The sequence below is a fragment of the Capricornis sumatraensis genome, chromosome 10 (assembly GCF_032405125.1).
Source record: "Capricornis sumatraensis isolate serow.1 chromosome 10, serow.2, whole genome shotgun sequence".
NCBI classification, from domain to species: domain Eukaryota; kingdom Metazoa; phylum Chordata; class Mammalia; order Artiodactyla; family Bovidae; genus Capricornis; species Capricornis sumatraensis.
Genome location: NC_091078.1, coordinates 97336842 through 97362781, shown reverse-complemented (window position 1 = coordinate 97362781; position 25940 = coordinate 97336842). Strand labels below are relative to the sequence as shown.

Sequence of the window (25940 nt, the reverse complement as noted above, 5' to 3'; positions counted from 1 at the left end):
GGCAAGTTCTGCCAGTGCCCCAAGCTGACTTCCCACTGATTCAGCAGCACGTCCACATACAGCTTCCTGTTTGCCAACCTTGGTCTATATTTCCTCAGCAAACACCCAGTGAAGACATCCAAGAAAAGAAACTGGCTTTGGAGCAGGAGGGCATTCTTCCAAATTTTTCTTTACTATATACTCTGCTTCAGTCTAGGGTAGTTGACTGCTCCCCTATACCTGCCATTTCCGTATCCTTTAGAATAGCAGCTGCCAACTTTCTGGCACCAGGTTTTGTGGAAGACAATGTTTCTACAGACTGAGGGTGGGGTGGAGGATTTAGAATGATTCAAGCAAATTATATTCATTGTCTACTTTATTTCTATTATTATTACATTGTGATATGTATTAAAATAATTATATAACTCACCATAACTTGTCACTCACTGATAGGATTTTGATGTGAGTGTGCAAGCAACTGATTTACCATGGGCTCTGTGCAAATGTCTCTGCTAATGACAATCTGTATTTGCAGGGGCGCTCCAGTGTGAGCATCACCGCCTCAGCTCCAGCTCAGCTCATCAGGCATTAGAGTCTCAGAAGGAGACATGTGCAGTTCACAGCAGGGTTCGTACTCCTGTGAGAATCTGATGCTGCTGCTCACCTGACCAGAGGTGGAGCTGAGGCAGGAATGCAGGCGACGGGGTGTGGCTGGAATACAGAGGGAGCCCTGCTAGCTCCTCTGCCGCACCCTTCTGCTGCAGCCCGGTTCCTAACGGGTATGAGTCCCTGGCCTGGGGTAGGCAGGGCATCTGCTTTCAAGCTCTCTTTATTTATTTTTTAAAATTTAAATTTATTTACTTTAATTGGAGGCTAATTACTTTACAATATTGTATTGGTTTTGCCATACATCAACATGAATCTGCCATGAGTGTACACGTGTTCCCCATCCTGAACCCCTCTCCCACCTCCCTCCGCATACCATCCCTCTGGGTCATCCCAGTGCACCAGCCCCAAGCATCCTGTATCCTGCATCAAACCTGGACTGGCGATTCGTTTCATATATGATATTATACATGTTTCAATGCTGTTCTCCCAAATCATCCCACCCTCTCCCTCTCCCACAGAGTCCAAAAGACTGTTCTCTTCAAAGTGAAGTCGCTCAGTTGTGTCCTACTCTTTGCGATCCCATGGACTGTAGTCTACCAGACTTCTCTGTCTATGGGATTTTCCAGGCAAGAGTACTGGAGTGGGTTGCCATTTCCTTCTCCAGGGGATCCTCATGACCCAGGGATCGAACCCAGGTCTCCTGCATTGCAGGCAGATACGTGACCCTCTAAGACCCCTCAGTAATTAATTCTCCATTCCCACTACTGTGTGGTTTCTGACTCTTGACTAGGCCTTGATTGGTACAGATACTGAGAATTAAACCACTGAGATGGCTAAGAGTGAAAAGTTCTCATCACAAGGGGAAAAAAATTTCTGTAACTAAGGGTGGTGACAGACACTAACCAGAGTCTTTTGTGGTCATCATTTCACAACCTACACAAATTCCAACTCAATTATGTTGTACACCTGAAACTAACAGTGTTTTATGTCAATTATACCTCAATTTAAAAAAATCCATAAGATGGTTTAAATCCACATTACAAAGAAAAATGGGGAGAATAAGCAATGTTTATCTCAAAGAACACAAATCACAAGGCACCTGCTCATCTCTAAAAGGGCTGCCACGTGCAGGAGAGCACACTGCACCTCTGCTGCTCGGCACCAACACCAATGACAGCTGCAACAACAGACTGGCTCTTTACTCCACACAGAAAAACCAACAATCAGAAATACTATCTTTTATTAATCAGAAAGTGTAACTCTTCAATGAAGATCACTAAGAAGACTAATGTTAATACTTAAATTTATAATCTACACAGCTTTGCATCTTCTCAGCTCATTTCAAATTGCTGTAATCTCCACTGGAGGATCAACTGTCCCAGATTTTGGCAGTGACAAAGTCCTAAGTTAATTTCCTCACAAGAAACAAAACAAAGGCTCTTCCTTTAGCGTGCCTGGAGTCTTTTCAAAGTTTCACCTTCAACTTTGTCCTCCGGAAACACAGAATCTCCAAAGACAAAGGACACTGAATGTGCTCTAGTTACATCCAATAAAAAATACACACATTTAGATAGGAAAGGGGGCTGATGACCTAACAGAGAATGATTTATTGACAGCACTATTTACTAGGTTGGACTTGTAAGAACTGTCTATGTGGATGTTAATCATTATTACATTTATTAAACCTCTAATTAATCATTTTACATTTATCAACCCCTCAAACAGGTTCAGTTCAGCTCAGTCATGTCCGACTCTTTGCGACCCCATGAATTGCAGCACGCCAGGCCTCCCTGTCCATCACCTATGCCTGGAGTTCACAGGTTACCAAGCACTGAAAGTATTTTCTGTCCCCTAATGGAAACAATTCTTTTATTACTAGTTCTCCTGTTATACAGGAAGAACTTTGGGCTTGAAAAGGGCAAACAACTTGCCTAAGAGAGCAAAGTTAGCAGGTGATAGATCTAGGCCTGCTCTTTACACAGCTTTCTCAAATGTAAACAGACCACTAGAGGGACTTATTTCCTGAAAGACATGTACCAATAACCTGTCAAAAATCACTGCAATTACATCTGACCCTGCTCTTAACATTCCCTGTCTATGTGAGTCCTGAAACAAACAGAAAGAACCACCTACTCAGAGAAAAATGCTGGTGAAAAAAAAAAAAAGGAAACATAATCAAACCCTTACGAAACTTCACAGTATACAAAAATTTAAGCCAGGTAATCTGTTTAAACACAAAATAGCAAGGTGGCCCACTCCTCTTCGACATTAAACAGCTATTATGGTCTAGCAGTTTGTAATTTTCTCAATAGCACAGGAAGTTCATAGCACAAGTCTTTATTTCCTGCCACATCTCTCAAATGCTACAGAAATGTAACAAGGGATCTATGGGCCAAAGTCTTGATATGCTTGAGAATGACGCAGAAATCCCCTCCTCCACTGCCAGAGGGGTTCCGCGGCACTCCTCCCCCAGAGCTCGCCTCTCTGCTCCAGTGTGAGCCCATTAGAGCCTCCTCCCAGCCTCTACCCTTTCATCTTAGCAGATAAAACGCTGTCAATTTAAAACAGACTCCTTCTGTAGAAGCACATTTCTTTCCTTCATCTTTAAAAATAAAAACAAACCCACATTCAACAAGACTGCCCATTCAATAGCTACTGCGCACCTACTCTATGCCAGACACTGGTCTAGGTGCGGGGCCACAGCAGTGACCAAAGCAAAAGCCCTGTCCCTCTTGTAACATTTATCTTCTAATGAAGAAAGTCAGGCAATACTAGTTAAACTGTACAAATGATAAAGCAGTGGGTGCCATGGATAAAACTAAAGCAAAGTAGGAGAGAGAAATGGAAGGGGTACATTGTCGGGTAAGCTAGAGAAGACCTCTCTGAGAAGGTGGAGGGTGAACTATAAGTGTATCTGAGGGAAAAGCATCCCAGATAGAAAAATCAACGAATGCTCAGACCCCAGGGCAGGGGCCCACCTGGCTTGTCCAGGAACTCTGGTAAGAACAGCAGGGAAGCAAAGCTACAGGGAAGAATAAGGAAATGTGGTCACGAGGCCTTATGGCATCTGAGTAAGGACTTCAGCTCTTACTCTGAGGTAGGAAACTCCTGGAGGATTCTGAGCAAAGAATAACATGATCTATGTACAGGGCCACTCTGGGTGTTTTTGAGAATATACTATAGGGAGCAAATGAATGCAAGGAGGGAGACTCATCTGGGAGGTTGTTACAGCAGTCAAAGTGAGAGGTGGTAGCTCAAACCAGGGAGAGAAAAGGAGGGGAGGTGAGAAGCGGTTGGTCAGTTTGCAGATCTATTTTTCTGACAAAACAGACATGGGATGCCAAGACAAAGAGAGGATAGGGGAAGGCAAACATTTAGCCTGAGCAACTACAAGAATATTCTATTTCTGTTTAATGAGCTGGAGAAGGTTTTGTCTTCTGTTTGTTTTGGGGAGTGGGACAGAAGTTCAGTTTAGGACCCCTCAAATCTGACATGTCAACTCTACATCTAAATGGAGATTTCAAGCTCTAATTTCAAATTTTCTTAGTTTTCATCCAACCTCCTCATGGAATTTAACCAGTATTACATCTGTTCTCACAAGATGTTCCTTAAAACTCTGGTTAGCATTTAAATAATGTTTATAAATTTGGGCATTTCTCTGCACAACCGGAAAAATTAGTACAAACTCACAAGATAGCTAATACATAAAACAACATTTCAATTCTGACGAGGTCTGTAAGTACACGATGGTTACTTTGAAAAAAAAATTTTTTTAAGTGAGCTAGTATTGTTTATTTATTTATTTTTACCATTCTTAAATGTACAGCTCACTGGCATTAAGTATATTCCAACTAATACACAACTATCACTGCCACCCATCTCCAGAACTCTGTACACATTGAAAAACAACTCCCCATTCCCTGCCTCCTCTCAATTCCTGTCAACCATCATTTTACTTCCCGTCTCTATGAACTTGATTACTTATATACAACACCTCATGTAAGTAGAATCATGTAAGTGGCATCAGTGTTTACTCTTTTGTGACTGGCTTTTTTCACTTAGCATAATGTCGTCAAGGCTCATCCAGGTTGGAGCACATGTCGGAATTTCCTTCCTCTTTAAGGCTGAAGAATACTCTATTGTATATCCTCTTATGGTTCAGCTGGTAAAGAATCCACCTGCAATGTGGGAGACCTGGGTTGGGTCCCTGGGTTGAGAAGATCCCCTGGAGAAGGGAAAGGCTACCCACTCCAGTTTTCTGGCCTAGAGAATTCCAAGGACTATATAGTCCATGGGGTTGCAAAGAACCGGACACGACTGAGCGAGTTTCACTTTGACCACTCTATTATACATTATGTATATATCACTTGGGTTGTATCCACCTTTTGGCTATTAAGAATAATGCTGCTATAAACACGGGTGTGCAAAGTTCATGCTTTTATCTGGGTATATATCCAGACATGGGCTTGTTGGTTCATACAGTAATTCTATTTTTAATGTTTTGAGGGCCTACCATACTATTATAATGGTTCCACCATTTTGCACTACCAGCAATGCACAAGTGTTCCAATTTTTCCACATCCTCATTAATACTTGTTATTTTCTGTTTGTTTTAAAACAACAGCCTAGATCCTAACAAGTGTAAAGCAGTATGTCACTGTACTTTCGATTTGCATTTTCCTAATGATTGGTGATAATAAGCATCTTTTCATGTGCTTCCTGGCATATAAGCCAATATATGGAGAAGTGTCTACTCAAGCCCCTTGCTCTTTTTTATTAAGTTTTGTTTTCACGTGGTTGAACTGTAGGAGTGTTTTACATATTCTGGATAATTAACCCCTTGTCAGATGTATGTTTTTGCACATATTCCCACTCCATGAATTGCCTTTTTATTCTACTGATAGAGTCTTTTGATGCACAGAACATGTTTTTTTGGTGGAGTCGAATTTATCTGTTTGTACTTTTGTTGCTTTTACTTTTTACTTCTGTACTTTTGGCGTCACATCCAACAAGTTGTTGCCAGATCTAATGCCATGAAGCTTCTGCCCTACGTCTTCTTCCAGGAGTCTTATAGTTTTGACCCTTATATTTAGGTCTTTGCACCATTTTGAGGTAATTTTTGTATATGATATAATGTAGGGATCCAACTTCATTCTTTTGCATGTGACCTCCAGTTTTCCTAACACCAAGACTATCTTCTCCCCATTGGATGGTCTTGGCACCTTTCTCTAAAATCATTTGACCATATAGACAAGGGTTTATTTCTGGGCCCTCTATTCTATTCTTTAGTCTATATGTCTGTTTTTATGCCAAGAGCACCACTGCTTTAATTCCTGCAGCATTATAGTAGATTCGGAAGACTGAGAGCTCTAACTGTATTCTTTTTCAAGACTGTGTAGGCTATTCTGGATCCTTTGAGATTCCATGAGAGTTTTAGGATAGATTTTTCAACTTCTACAAAAAAAAGTAGTTGATATTTTCAGGGAAAAAAAATTCTTTGAAAAGACTTTCTTCTTTTCTGTTATGATTTTTTATAAGATGCTGAATGTAGTTCCCTGTGCTGTATAGCAGGACCTTGCTACTTACCCATTCTGTGTATAAACTCCTAATTCAGCCCTCCCCCCACCTCCCTGGCAACCACACGTCTGTTCTCTCTGCGAGACTTCTCGCTTCCCTGCAAGTTCGTTTGTGTGATACTTTCAGACCTCACAGGTATGTGGTACCGTATGGCACACGTCTTTCTCTTCCTGACTTACTTCACGTAGTATGATAATCTCTAGTTGCACGCACACTGCTGCAAATGGCATCATTTCATTCTTTTTATGGCCGAGTAGAATTCCATCATATGTATGTGCCACGGCTTCTGTAGCCATTCATCTGTTGCTCGGCATTTAGGTTGCTTCCATGTCTTGGCTATCGTAAATAGTGCTGCTATGAACACAGGGGTGCATATACCTTTTAAATTATTTTTTTCCAGATACATGCCCAGAAGTTGGATTGATGGATCCTATGGCAACTCTATTTTTAGTTTTCTGAGGAACCTTCGTATTGTTTTCCACCGCAGCTGTACCAACTTCCATTCCTACCAACAGTGTAGGAAGGTTCCCCTTTCCCCACAGCCTCTCCAGCATTTGCTGTTTGTTGACTTGTCAGTGATGGCCATTCTGACTATGTGAGGTGGTACCTCACTGTAGTACAGTTTTGGTCTGTGATAATTAGCGATGATGAGCATCCTGAACTAGCACTTTGAATCTTCCCACCAGGGACTGATATTTCACTACTGGCGCTGTAAGCTCATAGTTGGAGTAATCATGTGTATACATCCTCTTATCCACACCCCATATTCTTTCACAACAAATTTTTGAACAGTGTAATGTAAAAAGTATATAAAATTATTATTATTTGAATTTCTCCTTAAAGCATTAGGATGGGAGCTCTAAAATATACCAAGCAAAAACTAACAAAATTGAGAAATAGACAAATCAACAACGATTGTTCAGAGACTTCAATATACCGCTTTTAATAATGAATAGAATAACTAGGAAGAATATTGGTAAGAAACAGAAGACCTGAACAATATTATAAATCAACCAAACCTACCAGACATTTACAGAACACTCCACTCAACAAGAGAACAACATACATTCTTCTCAAGTACACATGGAACATTCTCTAGGACAGACCATATGTTATGCAATAAAACAAGTCTGAATATATTTAAAAGAACCGAAATAACTCAAAGTATGTTCTCCAATCACAACAGAATGAAATTAGGAAATGGCAACAATAAGTTAATTTGTGAAATTCAAAAATATGTGGAAATTAATAACACACTCCTAAATTACCAATAGGTCAAAGAAATCACAAAGGATATTAGAAAATACTTTTGAGATAAATGAAAATGAAAACACAACACTTATGAAAACCAGAACTTATGAGATGCAGCTAAAGTACTGCTCAGAGGGAAATTTATAGCTGCAAATACCTTTATTAAGAGGGAAGGAAAAAAAATCATGTCAGTAACATAACCTTCTATCATTACTTAAAGAACTAGGAAGAGAAGAGCAAACTAAACCTAAAGCAAGCAGAAGGAAAGAGATAATACAGATGAGTGTGGAAATAAATGAAATAGAAAAGAGAAAAATAGAGAAAACCAAGGTGACTCATTGAAAAGCTCAATTTAATTGACAAATCTTCACCTAGTCAAGAAAAGAGAGACGACTCAAATTACTCAATTCAAGAATAAAACAGAAGACATTATACCAATTTTATAGACATAAAAAGGTTATAGAGGAACTCCAAGAACTGCAGCATGTCAACAACTTAAATAACCTAGTTGAAATGGACAAACTCCTAGAAAGAGAGAGAGAAACTGCTAAAACTGATTCATAAAACATTAGGAAATTCCAAAAATAATGGTTAGTTACACAGTTTCTAACAATTAGGCTTTGAAATCAGTTTCATGGTAGATGAGAGTTCAGTTTTCCCTGTACAGAACTCAAGGATATCATCCTCTATGGTGAAGTATAGGCAGAAAGATCTTTCGTTGAGTTAACTTCCTGGTCAGTTGGACACCACTTGTGCCCTGCACCTCTCACTCTTTAAATTCTACCCAACAGGAAAAAGACCTCTTTGTCCACAGCAGTGACAAAGTTAGTAATACTTGATTTTATTGGTTTTCCTTTTTTCCTTTTCACAGTCTCCCACTCTTGTTTCCCAAATCACTTCTCAAAATAAATTACCTACATGCAAAAAGACCTTTGCCTCAAGTCTAGATTTTCTCCCAGAAAACAGTGTCTAAGAAAGGCTTTAAACAGGACTTCAAACGTCCATTCTTTCCAACTGACTTCTGAAGATTAGAAGATCTACTGAGACGGGACACTGTGGTAGAAAGAGCATAGGATTTGTTACCAGACTAGGTTCAATTTTGAGCTCTCTTATTTAACCTACTTCAACTTCTTCAAATGAAAAATAAATACTGCTATACAGTGAAAAGCACTCTACAAACTTTAATGTGCTTGACAATAATAAGTTACCCTTATTATCAACAAGGTGAATCAGACAGAAAAATACGTTCATGTCTAGATTCAGGTAAAAAATATAAGATCAACTTACAGTAGCTGTGTGTGAACATTAGTTCTGTGAGTAAAAATTTCTGGTCTCTGATAGTGTGGCTCTATCTATAATGCATTAATTTTTCTTAGAAAGGAGAATGTATTCTTTTATTACTTACAGAATTACAAATAAAAAAGAAAATATCCTATTATCAACATATGCTTTCTGGCATAGGGTAGAGTTTCATGCCACAAAGAGAAGCAAATCATATAAACAAACTTAAGTTTAAAAAGTGTATCAGAAGACTGTACTCACTCAAAGCTCAGGAAGAAGCTATTTGGTTTCATTTAACTCCAACAGAAATAGAAATCGAATGGCTCACTGTATAATTAAACGCTGTGTTTGGATGAAGCTTCTCAAGCTCATTCCCTGAGCTGCTTTCAAGGGAGTCCTAAATACCCAAGAAGTAAATGTAACGTGTTGTGTTAATGGGTACATGTGGATTTTTCTAAGAAGTTATTTATTTTTACCAGAAAATAATAAACAACAACAAAAAAAACTCTTAAGAAGTACTAGATGGGAAAAACAAAACAACCAAAAGAAATATTAGAAGCCCTGGTGTGTTTCCAACACGAAACTCATCTCTGTAAAAGAAAAGAAAAAAACTAAAAACTAAAGCTTTGTTTTCAGGATTTGAGCAGGGGCGGGGTGGAATGGCTGCCTTGCTGTGTCTACATCCAAAGACACAGTGTGCAGCTTTATGCTGAGGCTTCATTTACAAGATCTAAAGGCAGCTTATGGGTTGGTTTCAATAGCTATTCAAAGACTCTAACATTACCGATTTTTCTGTTTAGATTTTATATTTTTGATGGCTTAGAACTTTTCTAACACAAAATCCTTTGCATTTCATCTAATGATACAGGTGACAGGAATGACAAACACCCGGGACGTTCTCAGAGTCACGACACTCTAACAGAGCAGTTTTGCTGCTTGTTTCGCTGCTGGGCTGACCTGAGGTAACAGTGGCATCACCGTCAGAAGAGTTATCACAATAAAAAGCCACCCCCTCGGACTGCAGTGCAAACACTGGTAACACTGCCGTTTGTGGAGCACTCAGTGTACTGCATCCAGCCCCCAACTGTAAATAACTGCAATCTGCCTCCATGGCAGCAGATTTATTCTACAAATAATTTGCGGTTAAATCTTATTAAGCCTTCACTGTAATGGAAACAGCATCAAAATAAAATGGAGGATAATCCAGGTTTATGCATGACTTAGAAATAAAACTAAAAGTCTGTGCCTGCCCCACCTGTCCTATGTGTTTGTCTAGAACCCTCTCCAGCCTTCCAGCTCTACCATATTAACAGGTTAATAAAGAGGAAGAACCCAACTGAGTCCAGGTTTCATCTCACTTTCATCGAAATGAATACACTAATAAAACACAAGGATTGCCCCATCATGAAGAGTTTAATCGTAGGGTACCTATAAGGTCAGTCAGGACTGAAAATCATTCTTTATAGTATTTAAATTACTGTGCTTCAAAACTAAGAATCAATTACTGAGCTCTCAATGACAAGGAAACCCAAGAACAAAAAATTGATCTTTCTTAAAAAACAATAACTGCTTGCCAAGCTAAAAAAGTTTATTTATGCCTTACAAATTACCTTAGATATTCTCTTTTCACTGTCTTAATTCAGTCAACATATTGCATTTGCAAATCTATCTACTGTAAAGAAAACACTAACCAAGAATGGCTAGGAAATCGGGCATTCCATTAAACTTTTCCCCGATACAGACTACTAGATGATCAAACAATATGGTTACAAAACTGAAACACTTCTGAATGTAACACATTTTATTTATCAATTCAGAAGGCATTTTAGGAAGAATGTAAATGTGAATTTTCATTAGACTAAACAAAATTTAAGTGTAGCATTTAGAAAGTATCTTAACAGTAATTGATATGCCATGGAATAATTTTTGGAATAACTTATTGCTACCTTAGGGAGATACTAGAAGACAGAGGAGCCTAGAGTGCTGCAGTCCATGGGGTCACAAAAGAGTTAAATACAACTTAGCTACTGAACAACAAACCACAAATTGCTTACTCTGCCAACTATCTTACTTATCAGATGCTACAAAATATCAAATAATTATTTCGGTTTCTTAACTCTTATAGATTGCAGATAAAAGGGAGTACATTCTGTCTAAAACGACAATGTAAGTGAAGGGAGATGGCAGAAAGTAAAAAACCAATTATGGAATTATTATGGGTGAAATTAGAAGCTTTGTTAGACCAAAAGCACAAGGGTCTTTATTTACAAATCTCATGTTCTGGTCACATTATACTTCAATAATTAAGAACCCAGCCAAAATCCAGTCCATATAGTGTTAGTGTAAGATGTTTATTGGCGTGATTTATTTAGCACAATGATCACATAAAAATGTTCCAATGTACAAAACCACTGAAATCTATAATCACAAAAAATACAAACTTAGGTGTGTAAATAAAGTTATAAAAATATTATTTAAAAACAAAGCTCTACATTGGGCCAAAGAAGAATAAGAGAAAGAAAGAGAGATTGCATATAAGAGACAACCATTTCAATAGAGCAACCTTTATCAGTCTGGCTACCTCACCAGTGAGATCCTGGGCCATTGGGTATGACCATCATAGCAATACAGCATTTTATTACAGGACTTCATATGAAGCTATACATGAAATATCACATATATTTCCTTCAAAATGAAACATCCAAGTGAAATACAGCTAACAATATATATGAAAGTTTAGCTGGCTATTAGTAGAAATTTTCAACGATTCCATAAATTCAAAATGAAAACATATTTAGAAAACAAAAACAAATTTCAGACAAAAATAAATATGACAAAATGGAAATTAAAGTGGAATAAGTCAATGTCAATAATGAAGCGTGAGTGTGTTTCTGAACACACCCATACCACAGGGCTCGCACCCAGGCTTTTCTACCCATCTGTTACCTAGACAAGCTGCAGAGACTGTGAAAGAAGTGAAAGAAGGATGTCAAGTATGACTTTTTAAAGTTACCACTATCAATTCTGAAAAGTTCCTTTGCCAGAAAAAAAAAAAAAAAAGGCAAAAGAAAAACATATGAGAAAGAGTTATGTTTTATTAGATGTTCTAATCTCCTGCGCTATTTTTCAGATTTTTCTCCAATGGTAAGAGTTTTCATATTTATCAACTGCTTAGAAGGTAAGGCTAAGCACTTCCTCTAAAATGTGCCTCCTGTGACTGTCTTCTCTCCAGAATCCACAAGAGGAATTCCCGGCAAAGGAACGAACCCTTGTAACCACAGGAGGGAACACTTTCTAAATTCTACAAGTCATTGCAGAGACTTGGTTTAAACTTTCATAACATTCTAACTTTCACATCCCAAATGTACTCTTGTATCAGAGGATCTAAATGTACATCTTGAAATCTTCCTCAGAACATAGTGGTAAATATTCAATCTGAAACAATCAGTAGCTTAGTGATTATAAAATACACATAGTCAGTAAGAGGACAGAAAATTTTTTAAAGAGTATCTCATATTCTAGATCTTAAACCAGAACTCCTCTACAATATGAAAGCATGACCCATGCTTTATATTCTACTTTAAAAAATGCAATCAAAGCTTATCATTTGAAAAGTTCTACAGTGTATGTCCCAGATGGTTTCAGATTTTTTTAGCTATTATTTTGGAAAAATGAGGAATGAGAAAAAAGAAATTCCAACTGGGACAATCCTCAGAATGTGTAAAAATAAATGGTAAGGTTTATGGTAAAGGACTTCACACACAAGTCTTCACATGTGACCCACCAGTTCCACCTCAGGCTGCACAAAGACACCACCAGAGTTCTAAAGCAGGCAAACTCTGAACAGAGCCTGAGTCCAGTCAGATAATCATTTCATTAGAAACCTGGTAACTGGTTGTAGTTCTTCAATGTGTTGCCATTTAACTTCTCAGATTGCTACAGAAAGCTATTTTCTATCTATATCAACATCCCAATATTCTAACAATACAGGATTCCATTTTCTTTAACTTACCAGGTTTCTTTTTTTTTTTTTTTGATAGCTCATGATCAAGCTAAGAAAGAAATTTTGGATATGAAATTCCATACATAATAACAAGGCTGTCAAATTTTTAGGAGAATCTAAGTCTGCACAAATAGATTATAATTTCATAACAGAAACAATTTCAGCCCAACTTGCAAATAACAAAGGATGATTTCGTTTGAGGAAATATTTTTCAAAGTTTAATCAGAACTACTCTAAATTAGAAAACTTTAAATTAAAATAGCTATCATTATTCAAATGTTAGTAAGGTGGAAAGAAACACAGGTAGCCTGAAGGATGAGTCTACCCTAAAAGCAAGCTTACAGACGGAAAAAGGAGAGGAAGAGGGCGGTTCACTGCAGTACTGGTGGAGTCGACCCCTTTATGAAAGCACACCATCTCATTTGCTGTTACAGTACCCTGATTCAGGTTGAAGATCGGAAAACCAAATGAAAAAGGCCAACTAAAAATGTTTAAAGAAAAGAAAAATGTGTGACTGAATTAAATGATAAAATGAGTTTTAAAAGAGAACGAGAAATAAAAGACACTGGATGACCCTCATAAAAACACTAGGATTAAAAAAAAATCATCTGGTACTTTGAGCTCACAAAGGGAAAGCAGGTTCCATCAAGCCCTGCGGAGCACAAAAGGAAGCAGGTGGTTTGCTCAGCAATCAGCAGAAATGGGCCCCGAAGAACTACCCTCAGGTTCTTCTCTATCGTGTCCAGGAAGGAAAGCAAAGCTCTGCAAAATGCTGAAGGTTTTACAAGTGTAACGGTGCTTAGGAAAGATCACTGGTCTGGTGTTGCAGCAGCCCCAGTGTTGAGAGACACGCTAGGCTTCTAGGAGGAGAAAAATAGAAAGGGAGGGAGAAGTAGGAAGGGGAAGGAAAGGACGGAAAAGCACAGGTCATTAGTAAACAGCAAGTTCAACATAGCAAGATGCTCATAAACCCTTATTCACTGTCAGCAGAGCAGGTGTGCTCTTAGAACTACAGATAACACTCTGAAGGAAACAAAAATGGGAAATTTCAAAACGGCACAAAGCTACATGCTCCAGTTAGTGAGGGCCAAATTAGAATGCAGTCACACCATGCTCCGAAAACATGCACTCTTTGCCCGCTTCCTACCCCTTCCCAGCCCCAATGAAACATGCATATTTTCAGTAAAGCATCTGCTTTAACATAGTCAAGAGGTCAAATTCAGAAGACAGCATCTCCCCAGGTGTGCAAACTATATTCTACACTTTGGGCAGGGAGGTGTCCAAGAGCAGAAAGACCTGCTCCCATAATGGCAACAGACAGTTCATAAACAGTCGGGTTCTTTTTTTGATGCCACAGAACTAGTCTTCAAACAGTAAGGGTCAGGCTGCGTGTTTTTCCTGTTTTGTTTTTCTTTTTTTCCTTTGCATTATTAAGCTGTGGCAGTGGGAAAAAAACTGCTACATCAAGTTTAACTCTCCTCTGGTCAGACCTGACATCCTGCTAGACAAGAAACCTACTCTAGTGGCGATAGTCATTTCCTTACCAGATGAAAACGGAATTCATTGTTCCCAATGGCTAACCAAATCAATCCCCTCTTTTTCCCCTGGCACTGCCTCCTTGTTAAAGAAAGTGGAATCTATTCATTTTTTAAAAGTTTATGTTATCTATTCATTTTTCAAAAGTTTATGTTCAAACTTCTTCTTTGTTAGTCATGGGAATACGTCTCTAACTATTTTCTTAAAGCCTTTCTTAAAGCTTATATAGATCTTTGCTTTCTTCAAAGCAGGCACAGAAACAGTCAATGCCACATATGAACTAAGATTATTAAAAAAAAAAAATTACAAAGATTTCAGTTCACAAAACAGAGAGATAAGTAAACTTGCACTTCTTGTTGTTTCCAGCTTTTAAAGTAAAGTGTTCCTAATTAATGAGTTGCTAGTAAGGATTTACTGTCACTGGGTCAAACTAACATTCATAAAAATAGAACCTGGTGGAGGGAGGGGGAAAAAAAGAACCTAGTCATCAATAAACCTAAGGTATAAAGATGTATACAACATTTCTAAAGGTCACAGGATCAGGATAAAGAGTAAATCCTAGAATAACTGATACTGCTAACAGAAGGCTCTGCGGAAGACTTAGAAACTGAGAAATCCCTCGATAACTCAAGGCAGGACTTCTAAAGGCTGAGGTAAGCACACAAGAAGAGAAACACAGCCACGGCTAGTGCTGGCCTCCCTACAGTAATGTGAAGCAAACGTTATATGCCCCAGTTAAACAGAAGTCTTTTCATTTGGGTCAACAGCATCAGCCTGATTGTTCAATTAAGCAAATTAAGTGCAACTATTTTAAAAAATTCAGTATGGCTCTCATATTAGCTACCTAAACAATTTATTCACAGAATACATCCCTGTGGACCCTGCTACTGCTTTGAAAATTTTGCTCACTACAAATATACAAGGGGGAACCACAGTAACTCTGCGCTAGCCCTGGTAATGGGCTAGGCATTACAGACAATTTCAAAGTAACAGTTAAGGGGAAAATAGAAAGACAAAACAGACTGAGGGCCCAAGAGAAAGGAAAGAACTCTCGATTTCCAGCTCACAAGTTCCCTAACAGTGAGCTATGGAAAGCAAACCAAGTGCAGTCAGGGACAAGACCTGCTCAGAGAGTTGTGGCAGCCAAAGGACTCCACACTACATATTCTGATGATGGTCATTCGGCATCAAAAGTCTATTATTAAGATTGATCCAACTCTTGAGTGGTACAACTGTAAAAAAATATTCACAGAATATCAAACGAAATTCACTCTCTCCATTGTTGGAAATGTTATGGGGCAAGATGCCCTGGATTTAAACACAACCACCAAGAATAAGAGTACCCTGACAAATAATCCATATGCTTCCACTAACAATCCTCCTCAAAGGAGCTGATCAAGGTGTTAGGTGTTTACCATGACTGTCTCACCCACACATTTGAGGACTCCTGGGAACCACTTACCAGTGACATCATTCCGTTCTATTCCGTGGTCACCGTTGGCGAGCACTGTGGCTTGAGAAGATGGAGTACCTACAACGACCAGAAAGGATAATTACCCACTCTGACAGAAAAATGAAAAACAGATGCCACTGCTGTCTAAGTACTAGGATTTTTGTCACTCTTCATAACATTAGCTTACAGCAGATAAAATCTGTCCAAAATTTAAAGATCAAATGAAAGGAAATCCAAATACAGAGAACAGAACTGAGTCATTAATTTCTACGGCATTCAAACTCTAATAGGAGCCACAACTACAGGAGAAGCCTTCCTTACAGCACTGTACGTTGTCAAAGACTATCGTTATACTCAGTAAACTACCATGAAGAACCAGTGGTTTAGAACCAGTGATTCAAACCAAATTCTCCAAGGACACAGACTTCCCTGGTGACCCAGTGGTTAAGAATCTACATTCTAATGCAGAGGACGCAGGTTTGTTCCCTGGTCAGCAACTAAGAACCGATGCAACCAAAAATAAACCAACTGCCACATAAAAAGTCTAAGGTCCCATCTCTGCTTCTTTACATGATGATTACCTGGAGGTCCCCTGCAGCACTTCTGGAAGCAGTGGGCTTTTTAAAAAAAAAAAAAAAGAAAAAAAGCTATTCTAATAGACCATGTAGGCTTCCTAGGTGGCTCAAGGGTAAAGTATCCGCCTGACAAACCAAAGATGCAGGTTCAATCCCTGGGTCAGGAAGATCCCCTGGAGAAGGAAATGGCATCCCCCTCCAGTATACTTGCCTGGGAAACTACATGGACAGAGGAGCCTGGCGAGGGTAACAAAGAGTCAGACATGACTTAGTGACTAAACAAAAACAACAATATACTTGTGTCTCATTTCCTAATAACTTAGGATACTGAGCATCCTTTCATGTTTGCCAGTCTTTCATTTTCTTTGATGAACTGATTTTTTTCTTTGATGTTCAGATTTTCGGGACTATTTTTTTAATTGGGCTGTGTATTTTCTTATTACTGAATTTTGAAGATTCTTTATTTTTCTGAATACAAACCCTGATCAGGAGAGTTTTGCAAATATTTTCTTCAATTAAAGTATTTTCCAAAAACATATACCCAAAAAATATGTCTTCATTTTCTTAACTGTGTCTGTTGAACAGCAAAAGCTTTCCATTTTGATAAAAGTCTAATTTACCATTTTTCCTTCATGTTTCCATGCTTTTGGTGGGATATCTAAAACATTTCTCCCTAGCTCAAGGTCACAGGATTTTCTCTGATGTTTTCCTCTAGAAGTTTTATGGTTTTCATTTAGGTTTCACACTGAGCCCTTTTTTATGTGTTGTTACAATATGGGTCTAGGTTCATATTTTTGTACATTGATATCTAATTGTTCCTTTATTTCACTGATTCCTTTGCACCTTTGTTGAAAAGGTGCAACTGACCATATTACATGTAGGTCTGTTTCTGGACTCTCCTGTTCCACTAATCTATAAACTTACCCATCTGCCAGTACCACAATACAATTAAAATACAATTGATAATTTTATTTTATAAAATCTTAAAATGACATCATGTGTGTCCTCCAAATTAGGTCTTTTCCAAAATTGTGTTGTTATATTTTAATGTTTTTGCTTTTCCATATAAATTTGAGAGATAGTTGTTGATTTATAAAAAAAAAAAATTCTGATGGGATACTGACTGCTCTTACTATATAGATCAATTTGAGGACATATAACCTTTCTGAAAGGCTCTGACTATATCTAACATTCAGCAACCTGCCTAGCTCTGCAGTTAGCCTGCCAACCCAAGAAGTTCCAGCAAATTCTCTTAACCTTACAGATTTTTCATAAGACAAGTAGAAGTCTAGAACATATGCTACTAAAATATGAAATGCAAGAGTTTACTGTGGAAGACAACAAACTACAATGTCCAAGTTTCTGGGTTTCACAAACCCAATGCAGAAAAAAAAATCTTTCATATAAACTCACTGAAAAGATCATGGAAAAAGCAAGAGAGTTCCAGAAAAACATCTATTTCTGCTTTATTGACTATGCCAAAGCCTTTGACTGTGTGGATCACAATAAACTGTGGAAAATTCTGAAAGAGATGGGAATACCAGACCGCCTAACCTGCCTCTTGAGAAATCTGTATGCAGGTCAGGAAGCAACAGTTAGAACTGGACATGGAACAACAGACTGGTTCCAAAAAGGAAAAGGAGTATGTCAAGGCTGTATATTGTCACCCTGCTTATTTAACTTATATGCAGAGTACATCATGAGAAACGCTGGACTGGAAGAAACACAAGCTGGAATCAAGATTGCCGGGAGAAATATCAATAACCTCAGGTATGCAGATGACACCACCCTTCTGGCAGAAAGTGAAGAGGAACTAAAAAGCCTCTTGATGAAAGTGAAAGAGGAGAGCGAAAAAGTTGGCTTAATGCTCAACATCAGAAAACGAAGATCATGGCATCCAGTCACATCACTTCATTGCAAATAGCTGGAGAAACACTGGAAACAGTGTCAGACTTTATTTTTGGGGGCTCCAAAATCACTGCAGATGGTGATTGCAGTCATGAAATTAAAAGACGCTTACTCCTTGGAAGAAAAGTTATGACCAACCTAGACAGTATATTAAAAAGCAGAGACATTACTTTGCCGACTAAGGTCCGTCTAGTCAAGGCTATGGTTTTTCCTGTGGTCGTGTATGGATGTGAGAGTTGGACTATGAAGAAGGCTGAGCGCCGAAGAATTGATGCTTTTGAACTGTGGTGTTGGAGAAGACTCTTGAGAGTCCCTTGGACTGCAAGGAGATTCAACCAGTCCATTCTGAAGGAGATCAGCCCTGGGATTTCTTTTGAAGGAATGATGCTAAAGCTGAAACTCCAGTACTTTGGCCACCTCATGTGAAGAGCTGACTCATTGGAAAAGACTCTGATGCTGGGAGGGATTGGGGGCAGGAGGAGAAGGGGACGACCAAGGATGAGATGGCTGGATGGCATCATGGACTCGATGGACGTGAGTCTGAGTGAACTCCGGGAGATGGTGATGAACAGGGAGGCCTGGCGTGCTGCGATTCATGGGGTCACAAAGAGTCGGACACGACTGAGCGACTGAACTGAACTGAACTGAACTGTTATCTCAGGTAACAGAGGAACAACTAGAGAAAAGCCTAAAAGAATAAGGCAGACTGAAAAGAAAATATCAGTTAACTGGAACAAGAGGAGGAAAATAAAAGGAACAGACTTTTCTTAAATACCCAGCATGCATCATGCACCATGCTAGGGTTTCACATATTGTGTTTTACTTATCAAGAGAGAGAACATGAGCTAGAACATATTTCACATAAATAAATTCACACCCATACAGTAAGCTTATAAAATGTATTCTTCCTAGCTCAAGAAAGAATGCCTATTTTCCAAAATCCATCTCAGTTTAAAACATAAATTGCAAAAAGAAAATAAAATGTAGACTATAGGAAAATGCATATTACAAAATGATATCATCTTTAGCTGTAAGCATGAGGAAATCTTTTTTAAATTTGATAATAGCCCATGATGGCAAAGGCGTAAGAAAAAGGGTAAGCTCATACACCGCTGGAGAAATATAAATTGAAACAAACTTTCGACAGTTTACCAAATTTTGAAATACCAGTGTAACAATTCATTTTAGGTAGGTAGTTCATGAAAAAGATATAAAAGTACACAAAATTGAAAGTAACTTTTATTGCGGCATTGTTTTAAAAGTAACAAATGCCTACCAGGAGATTCACTAAGCTGTGAAATAAGATGCAGCTATTAAAAGAAATGAGGTAGCTAATATGGGAAAATTTCAGGATGCCAAATGCTATTAAAGAAAAAAGCACATATATTAAAATATAATCAGGGACTTCCTTGGTGGTTCAGTGGTTAAGAATCTGCCTTGTAACGCAGGTGACAGAGGTTCAATCCCTGGTTGGGGAACTGGATCCCACACGCCTGCGTGCTGCAGTGAAAGATCTCATGTGATGTAACCAAGATCTCACGCACTGCAACTGAGACCCAATGCAGCCAAGTGAATAAATATATATATATATATAATCATGTTACTTTTTAAAAAAGAAAGGCATAATAGCACTATGAAAGACACACATAAATAATCAGGAAAAATATGGAAAAACATATACCAAACATCAGTGCTAACTGCTAAGGAATGAAGTGCAGGGAAACAGAGACGGGGGATTAAAAGGAAGACCTTCACAGATGTAAACTACTGTTTTAATTGAGCACCTTAAAGAGTGGACAGATAGCAGACTGAAGCACACAGGCCAGCTTCAATATGCTATCACAAGCAGTCAGAAGTAGCAGGAAAGATTGATTTTTTAAAAAGGCAATAAAAATAAAAGATCTAGAAATCAAGAAGGGTACCCCCTAGCAGACCAGAAATTACAAGAAATATCCAAGTAAATGAAGCAAACAGACCACCCTGAGAAGAAACCCCCTCCCAAAGAAGGCACAGGAAGGAAAACAGCACTCCTTGGAGGTAACTCTAGCCTTGGAGACAGCCGCAACGGTGGGACTTCAGGAAAAGCTGCCACGCCAGTCCCGACTTCCCCCATGCTCTCCCTCCCTCACCCACAACAGTCAGCTTTATGCCAAACCCCAGCGGGAAGACACTGAATGCTTTGGCACAGGAGGAAGCCTGCTCACCGGGTGGATGGTGAGACCCGGGGGCGCTGTGGGGGAGCCCCATGCTGCACGGCAGCACCACCACACCCGCCAGAGGCAGGTGGCAGCAAACAGTAGAGTATCACAGGGAACCTCAAGACAACAGCATGGCCGAGCAACTCAGGAAAGCCACTACCAAAAAAAGACATCACAGCCAAAGAGAGCAAACTGTCACCCAGGGAAACAAGGCAGATACAACTAGACTCTTAAAAAGGAGTATGTTATTTTCCTCTTAAGGATGAAAGAAAATACCGCACATCCATGAAACAAAAGCAAGCCCCTAAACAAAGTGATTATCTAATGATTAACAAATCCTTTCCAGGTTAGGGAGTTTCCAATTATTTGATTTTCCAAAATTGAAAGAGGTCATAATGAGGTTGTCGTCTGATAGGACATTAAAAATAAATTTTAATAATACTGAGTTATGGAATTCTTAGCATAGAACTCAAAGAACTGAATATATTGCTATAATAAAGCTTCCATTCTCACATAGGAAGCTGTGTGAATAGAGCTTTTTGGCTGTTATTATCTATGAAAACAACAGGAATAAATATTGTTAAGTCCTTTCCATTGTAGCAAAAAAATGGTTACTCACAGATTTAGAATCTAATCAAGGAAAATAATAGAGCAAATAATCTCACTAGAAAAACACTTTCAGGGAATACCCTGGCAGTCCAGTAAATAAGACTCTGTGCTTCCACAGCAGAGGACTCAGGGTCAATCCCTGGTTAGAGAACTAAGATCCCACAAGCCGAGGAGCAAAAAAAAAAAAAAAAAAAGAACAATCAGATTTAACTATTATGGTTGGTAATAATTTGTCAAAAATTGTGACAAAGGTCACAACTGGGTACTACTAGTAATTGTGATGATAAATCTCCTCTGGACCAAGTTATACTTAGGATCCTTTGGTTACAGGAACTTTTTACATCAAAATTTAAGTTTACATACTTGTTATAGAAATATGATAATTTACCCAAGAAAAAAAACTTTCAAGTTTAAAAATATATTCCATTAGGATAAAAGTCTATGACAAATGGAATAGAAATGAGGGTTCAAGGGATCAAAAGAAAGATTTACATTTCCAATGATAAAGAACAGCTTGCTCATGCATTTTTTAAGTAAATGATAATAGGAATCAAAATGCTATATTATTTAGAAGCATTTGGATACATTTAAAAGACTGATATAACTATTATTTTATGTGGTAAAAGTGAAACATCCTGAAAATTACATACTTTCCAACAATGTAAACTTCTGCTTAAAAAATTTAGATGTCAACTTAAAAATGTACAAAGAGTACAAAATTTTTGAGAATTCCCACATGGCTATGTGACTAAAAAGTTTCAAGATTGCTACTTTAGACAAATGCAGAGTTACAAAGAATGGTTTATACATTCTAGTAGAAAAATTTCCAAGTGGCAAAGTAAACAGAGATTGAACCCATTTGTTTAAAACTTACAAATTTCTGTTTGTAATTTACATAGTAAATAATCCTGAAAGATCTACTTCTTCTTAAAAAATAAGTAGATAAGTCAGAGTTAGGGGAGATTTTCACTTACTTGAATTTCAATTTTTTAAACAAAATTTTTACTGTAGACTAGTTTTTTAAATTTACAGAAAAATTGTGATGCTAGGACAGAGATTCCCATATACCTACACTCAGTTTTCCCTATAAGAAAAGATGGCCAAAAGAAGCTGGGTTGTTTCCAAAGCAAAGGCAGATTGATATCTGATGATAAAGTCATATAATGTTTGCCCGAACATTCCTGTCTACACCACACTCTGAAATGTCTTCTCTAAACCACTTCTATTCCCTTCAAAACTGTAGCCCTTTCCACCTCCATTTTTCAGCATTATGACCTCATCTCTTTCAAAGAAAATAGGAAGAGATTTCCTGCCCCTTCTACCACCACACACGCAAACCTAAAGCATCTGCAATGAGACGCTTCTGCCCGTACCTGTGCTTCCTTCCAAAGACAAGCTTCTTCTCCTTCTAGTCTTGAAATCAGATATTATCACACCCCTCTCAAATCACACAGCTCTTTATTTGCTCTTTTCTTTTGGCACTTGACTACCTTCACTAATGAACTGTAAACTCCTTGAGGTCACAGCTTTGAGGTTCATTTTTTTCTCCTTAATAACACAGCATTCTCAACAAACATCTGCATACAGAATCAATGAATGACTGGAATAAATGTGACTGTCTGTGTGTGTACGGGGCAGCAGCAGGGGACAAAGAGGAGGGAGGAGGCAAAAGCAGCAACTCCTAAGTAAACCTTCAATTTCTAAACACAAAATTTTAGAGACTGTAAAACACTTTACTTTAGAGACTTTAAAACACTTTAATTTTCTAATTTTCTTTACAGTGAAGTTTCAGTGTTATAATCAAGGGAATAAAGCTACTAACAGAAGTTTCAAATGAGAGCAATACCAGAGCCCATGAGCCACGTGCTATTTCCTTGTTTTCAGGACCAGACATGCCATCTACACACAGGAGGGAGAATACTGCTGTGGCTTCACAGAGCAATCTTAACATAAAGATGCCTGCATCATATCCAGAAATTTAACTGTAAGAAACAAATGCTCCTCCCAACTTACCTGGACTCTGTGCCTAAGAATAACGTAAACGTTTTATCTCTGAGGAAAGGATCTTTTTTTTTAAAAGTACGTGAAAGATAGCTGGACTTGGAGAGTTTATTTCTTTGGTATCTCTGCCCTATGCAACTCTTAAGAATTTCTCAGCTACAGATAAAACATGGCAAATTAACCTCTTAGGAAGTCTCTGCTTTTCTCTCATACCAGGTAGGGTACCATTATTATGAACTATAACTGTTAGTACTATTTTTTTTTCTATTCCAAAAAGAAATTTAGGTAAGAAATAGAGTATATTTTCAAATCAAAGTCAGAAAACAATTTTTGCAAAAAATTATAAAGAGGGTTCAGGATCAGACACTTACACGTAAATAAAGACCTACCACTTTAGGCTGCAGACTTAGAGTCACTTGTTAGTCTGCACCTTAACATAACCCAAACCTGAATAAGATGACTTTAGTTCAGTAACAGACCAAATGGTCTCAGTTCAGCTTAACAAGCAATGACTGTATCTCTACATGTGCCAAGAGCAGTGACCTCGCTAACACACATCCGACGAGCTCCCCACTCGTCTCTGTCTCTGCACAGACTGTGAGACTCCGCGTAATGTCGCTGGGCGTGTGTCTCCTGCTTCCGCTGTCACTTGTCTCACTTGTCATTTGACCTCTTGTTTCTTATCACTGAGCAACCTGAAGCTGCTGGTACACTATGAACTTATTCTGTGCCTCTTTGCTTTTGCTAACCGTGTCATTCTGCCAGAATATAAAAATAAACAAAATACTATCCCTATTCTAGAGTAGTTTGAGTGTGAGACAACAAATAGCTTAATTATGATTTTACAAGTGCCTTGAAAAGGGTAGGCTCAGGTACGAAAGGTACCAAGGAGAAGAAAAGACAGAGGCGGGTAAGGGGCAAGTCGCGAGCAAGGATTGCAAGTCAGGAAATGTTCTTGGACAATTACAACAATCATAAAGGATTTTTTGTAGACCACCACCTTCAGCCAAAGCTTTAATTATCATCACCTCCAGATGTGTATCCCCAGCCCAGAATTACGCTCTCACTTTCAGGTTCTTTTATCTAGCTGCTACTGCTCTTGACTAGATATCTTCTCTACTATCATAAGCTGAAATTCTTACCTTTCCCTCAAAAGCTACTCCTTCTACAGCCTTCCCATCTCACGAAATGATAAATCACTCCTTTTGGTTGCTCAGGTCAAAGTCCTCTAGATTCATCCTTGCCAATGTAAAGGCTTGTACCTTCAAAGAAGCAGCTGAGTGAAATGGTATGGGTGAAAGTTGGATGGAAGTGGGTTTAAGAGGGAAAGCAACTGACATTAGAGAGCAGATATATTTGCTTCAAAGAAGGAGCAGAATAAAAGAAAAGTAAATGAGAAAGGCATGGATTGAGACAGAATATTTTTTCTTATGAAGGAAAAAGTTAGAGTATATTTGATGCTGATGAATGACCCAGAGAAACTGGTGATAAAAGAGACAGAAGAGGCGAAGGCTACAGTAGTGCCCTTGAGTGAGAGCAGGAGCAGTTCACTCCTGAACGTTAGAGCAACGGCAGAGCAAAGCACACAGGACAATGTAGGCTAGGAGACTGGCTGAGGGGCCAGGCAGTGTATCAACTCTCTTCCAATTGACTTTACTGACTATCTGTTCTAAAAGCCCTCAAATGAACAAGAAGATGTAAAATAGTTGTTTATAAAGTAGAAGACTTTATAAATTTATATAACTTAGTAGTAGAATTCTGAAGTACATGCTCTTTATGCAAATAAAATAAGACTCTGATTTACATTTCCCTGAACATAGTGTTTACAGGTCTGATAATTCTTTTGATTTAAATTAAGTGAGTCTTTAGTTTTGAAAAACAGTATCTATGAGACAGTAAATAAATTAGAAAGTAAGCATTCATGAAGACAGTATGGTTTCACAGAAAGAACACACAGTTTTACATCACAAGATTTGGGTTCAGGTTGTGGTCCTATCACTAGAAACTAAATGATCATATACTATTCCCTTGTATTAAGAAATCAGTCCTGTATATTCACTGGAAGGACTGATGCTGAAGCTGAAACTCCAATACTTTGGCCACCTGATGCTAAGAATAGACTCATTGGAAAAGACCCTGATGCTGGGAAAGACTGAGGGCAGGAGGAGAAGGGGACGACAGAGGGTAAGATGGCTGGATAGCATCACCGACTTGACGGACATGAGTTTGAGCAAGCTCCAGGAGCTGGTGATGACAGGGAAGCTTGGCATGCTGCAGTCCATGGGGTTGCAAAGAGCCAGGCACAACTAAGCAACTGAACTGAACTCCTGAGCCTTAAAAACAGCCTCATCTGAAAGAGGGGTAATATCTACCTCCCACAGTCACCAAGAGGACTAAAGCAATAACACTGGAGGCAGCACTGTGGCAAATGCATTTTGTGAAGTAAATGTCAACTATTAGTATTCTCATTGTTGTTGAACTATAGATTGAACAACCATATTGATCTACCTATACAACTATAGATCTTCCATAGACTGATCACTAAACTACAAAGTAACCTTGAGAGAACACTGAAATTAACTTTTGCCTTATGAAAAACTCATTAAAGTGACATTACCAGACTAGATCATAATTGTAACACTAAGAAATAAGCCACTTACCAGAATTAAAAAAAAAAAAAGCAACGCAATGAGTTTAGAAGAAAATAAAAGGGAGATGGAGATTCTAACCATATAACAACTAACGATCTCAAAAATCTAAGCTCAAGAGAGAAGAATAAAAACATCACTGCAGGAAAAAAAATGAGGTTTTACAGCAGGAAAAAGGTCTGCATACTTCTCTGTAGATAAGACATGGGTTCTAATCATGGGAAAGCTGTGCATTACTGGGTAAGTCTTCATTCAAAAGAAGCTAAATTGTCTTCTTTCTGATTTCCCAGAGGACAAGACTCCGGCTTCAAA

General features: G+C 38.4%; 1 protein-coding gene across 3 annotated transcripts in view; it reads right to left on the bottom strand.

Annotated features, from left to right (window-relative positions):
* The window catches only part of MAP4 (microtubule associated protein 4), a 156719-nt gene that overhangs the window by 63428 nt on the left and 67351 nt on the right, over positions 1-25940 (bottom strand). For all 3 annotated transcript variants that reach the window (XM_068981978.1, XM_068981976.1, XM_068981977.1), the window contains exon 3: positions 15699-15767. In XM_068981978.1, coding sequence (XP_068838079.1) covers positions 15699-15767 — 69 coding nt within the window. The remainder of the gene's footprint in view (positions 1-15698; positions 15768-25940) is intronic.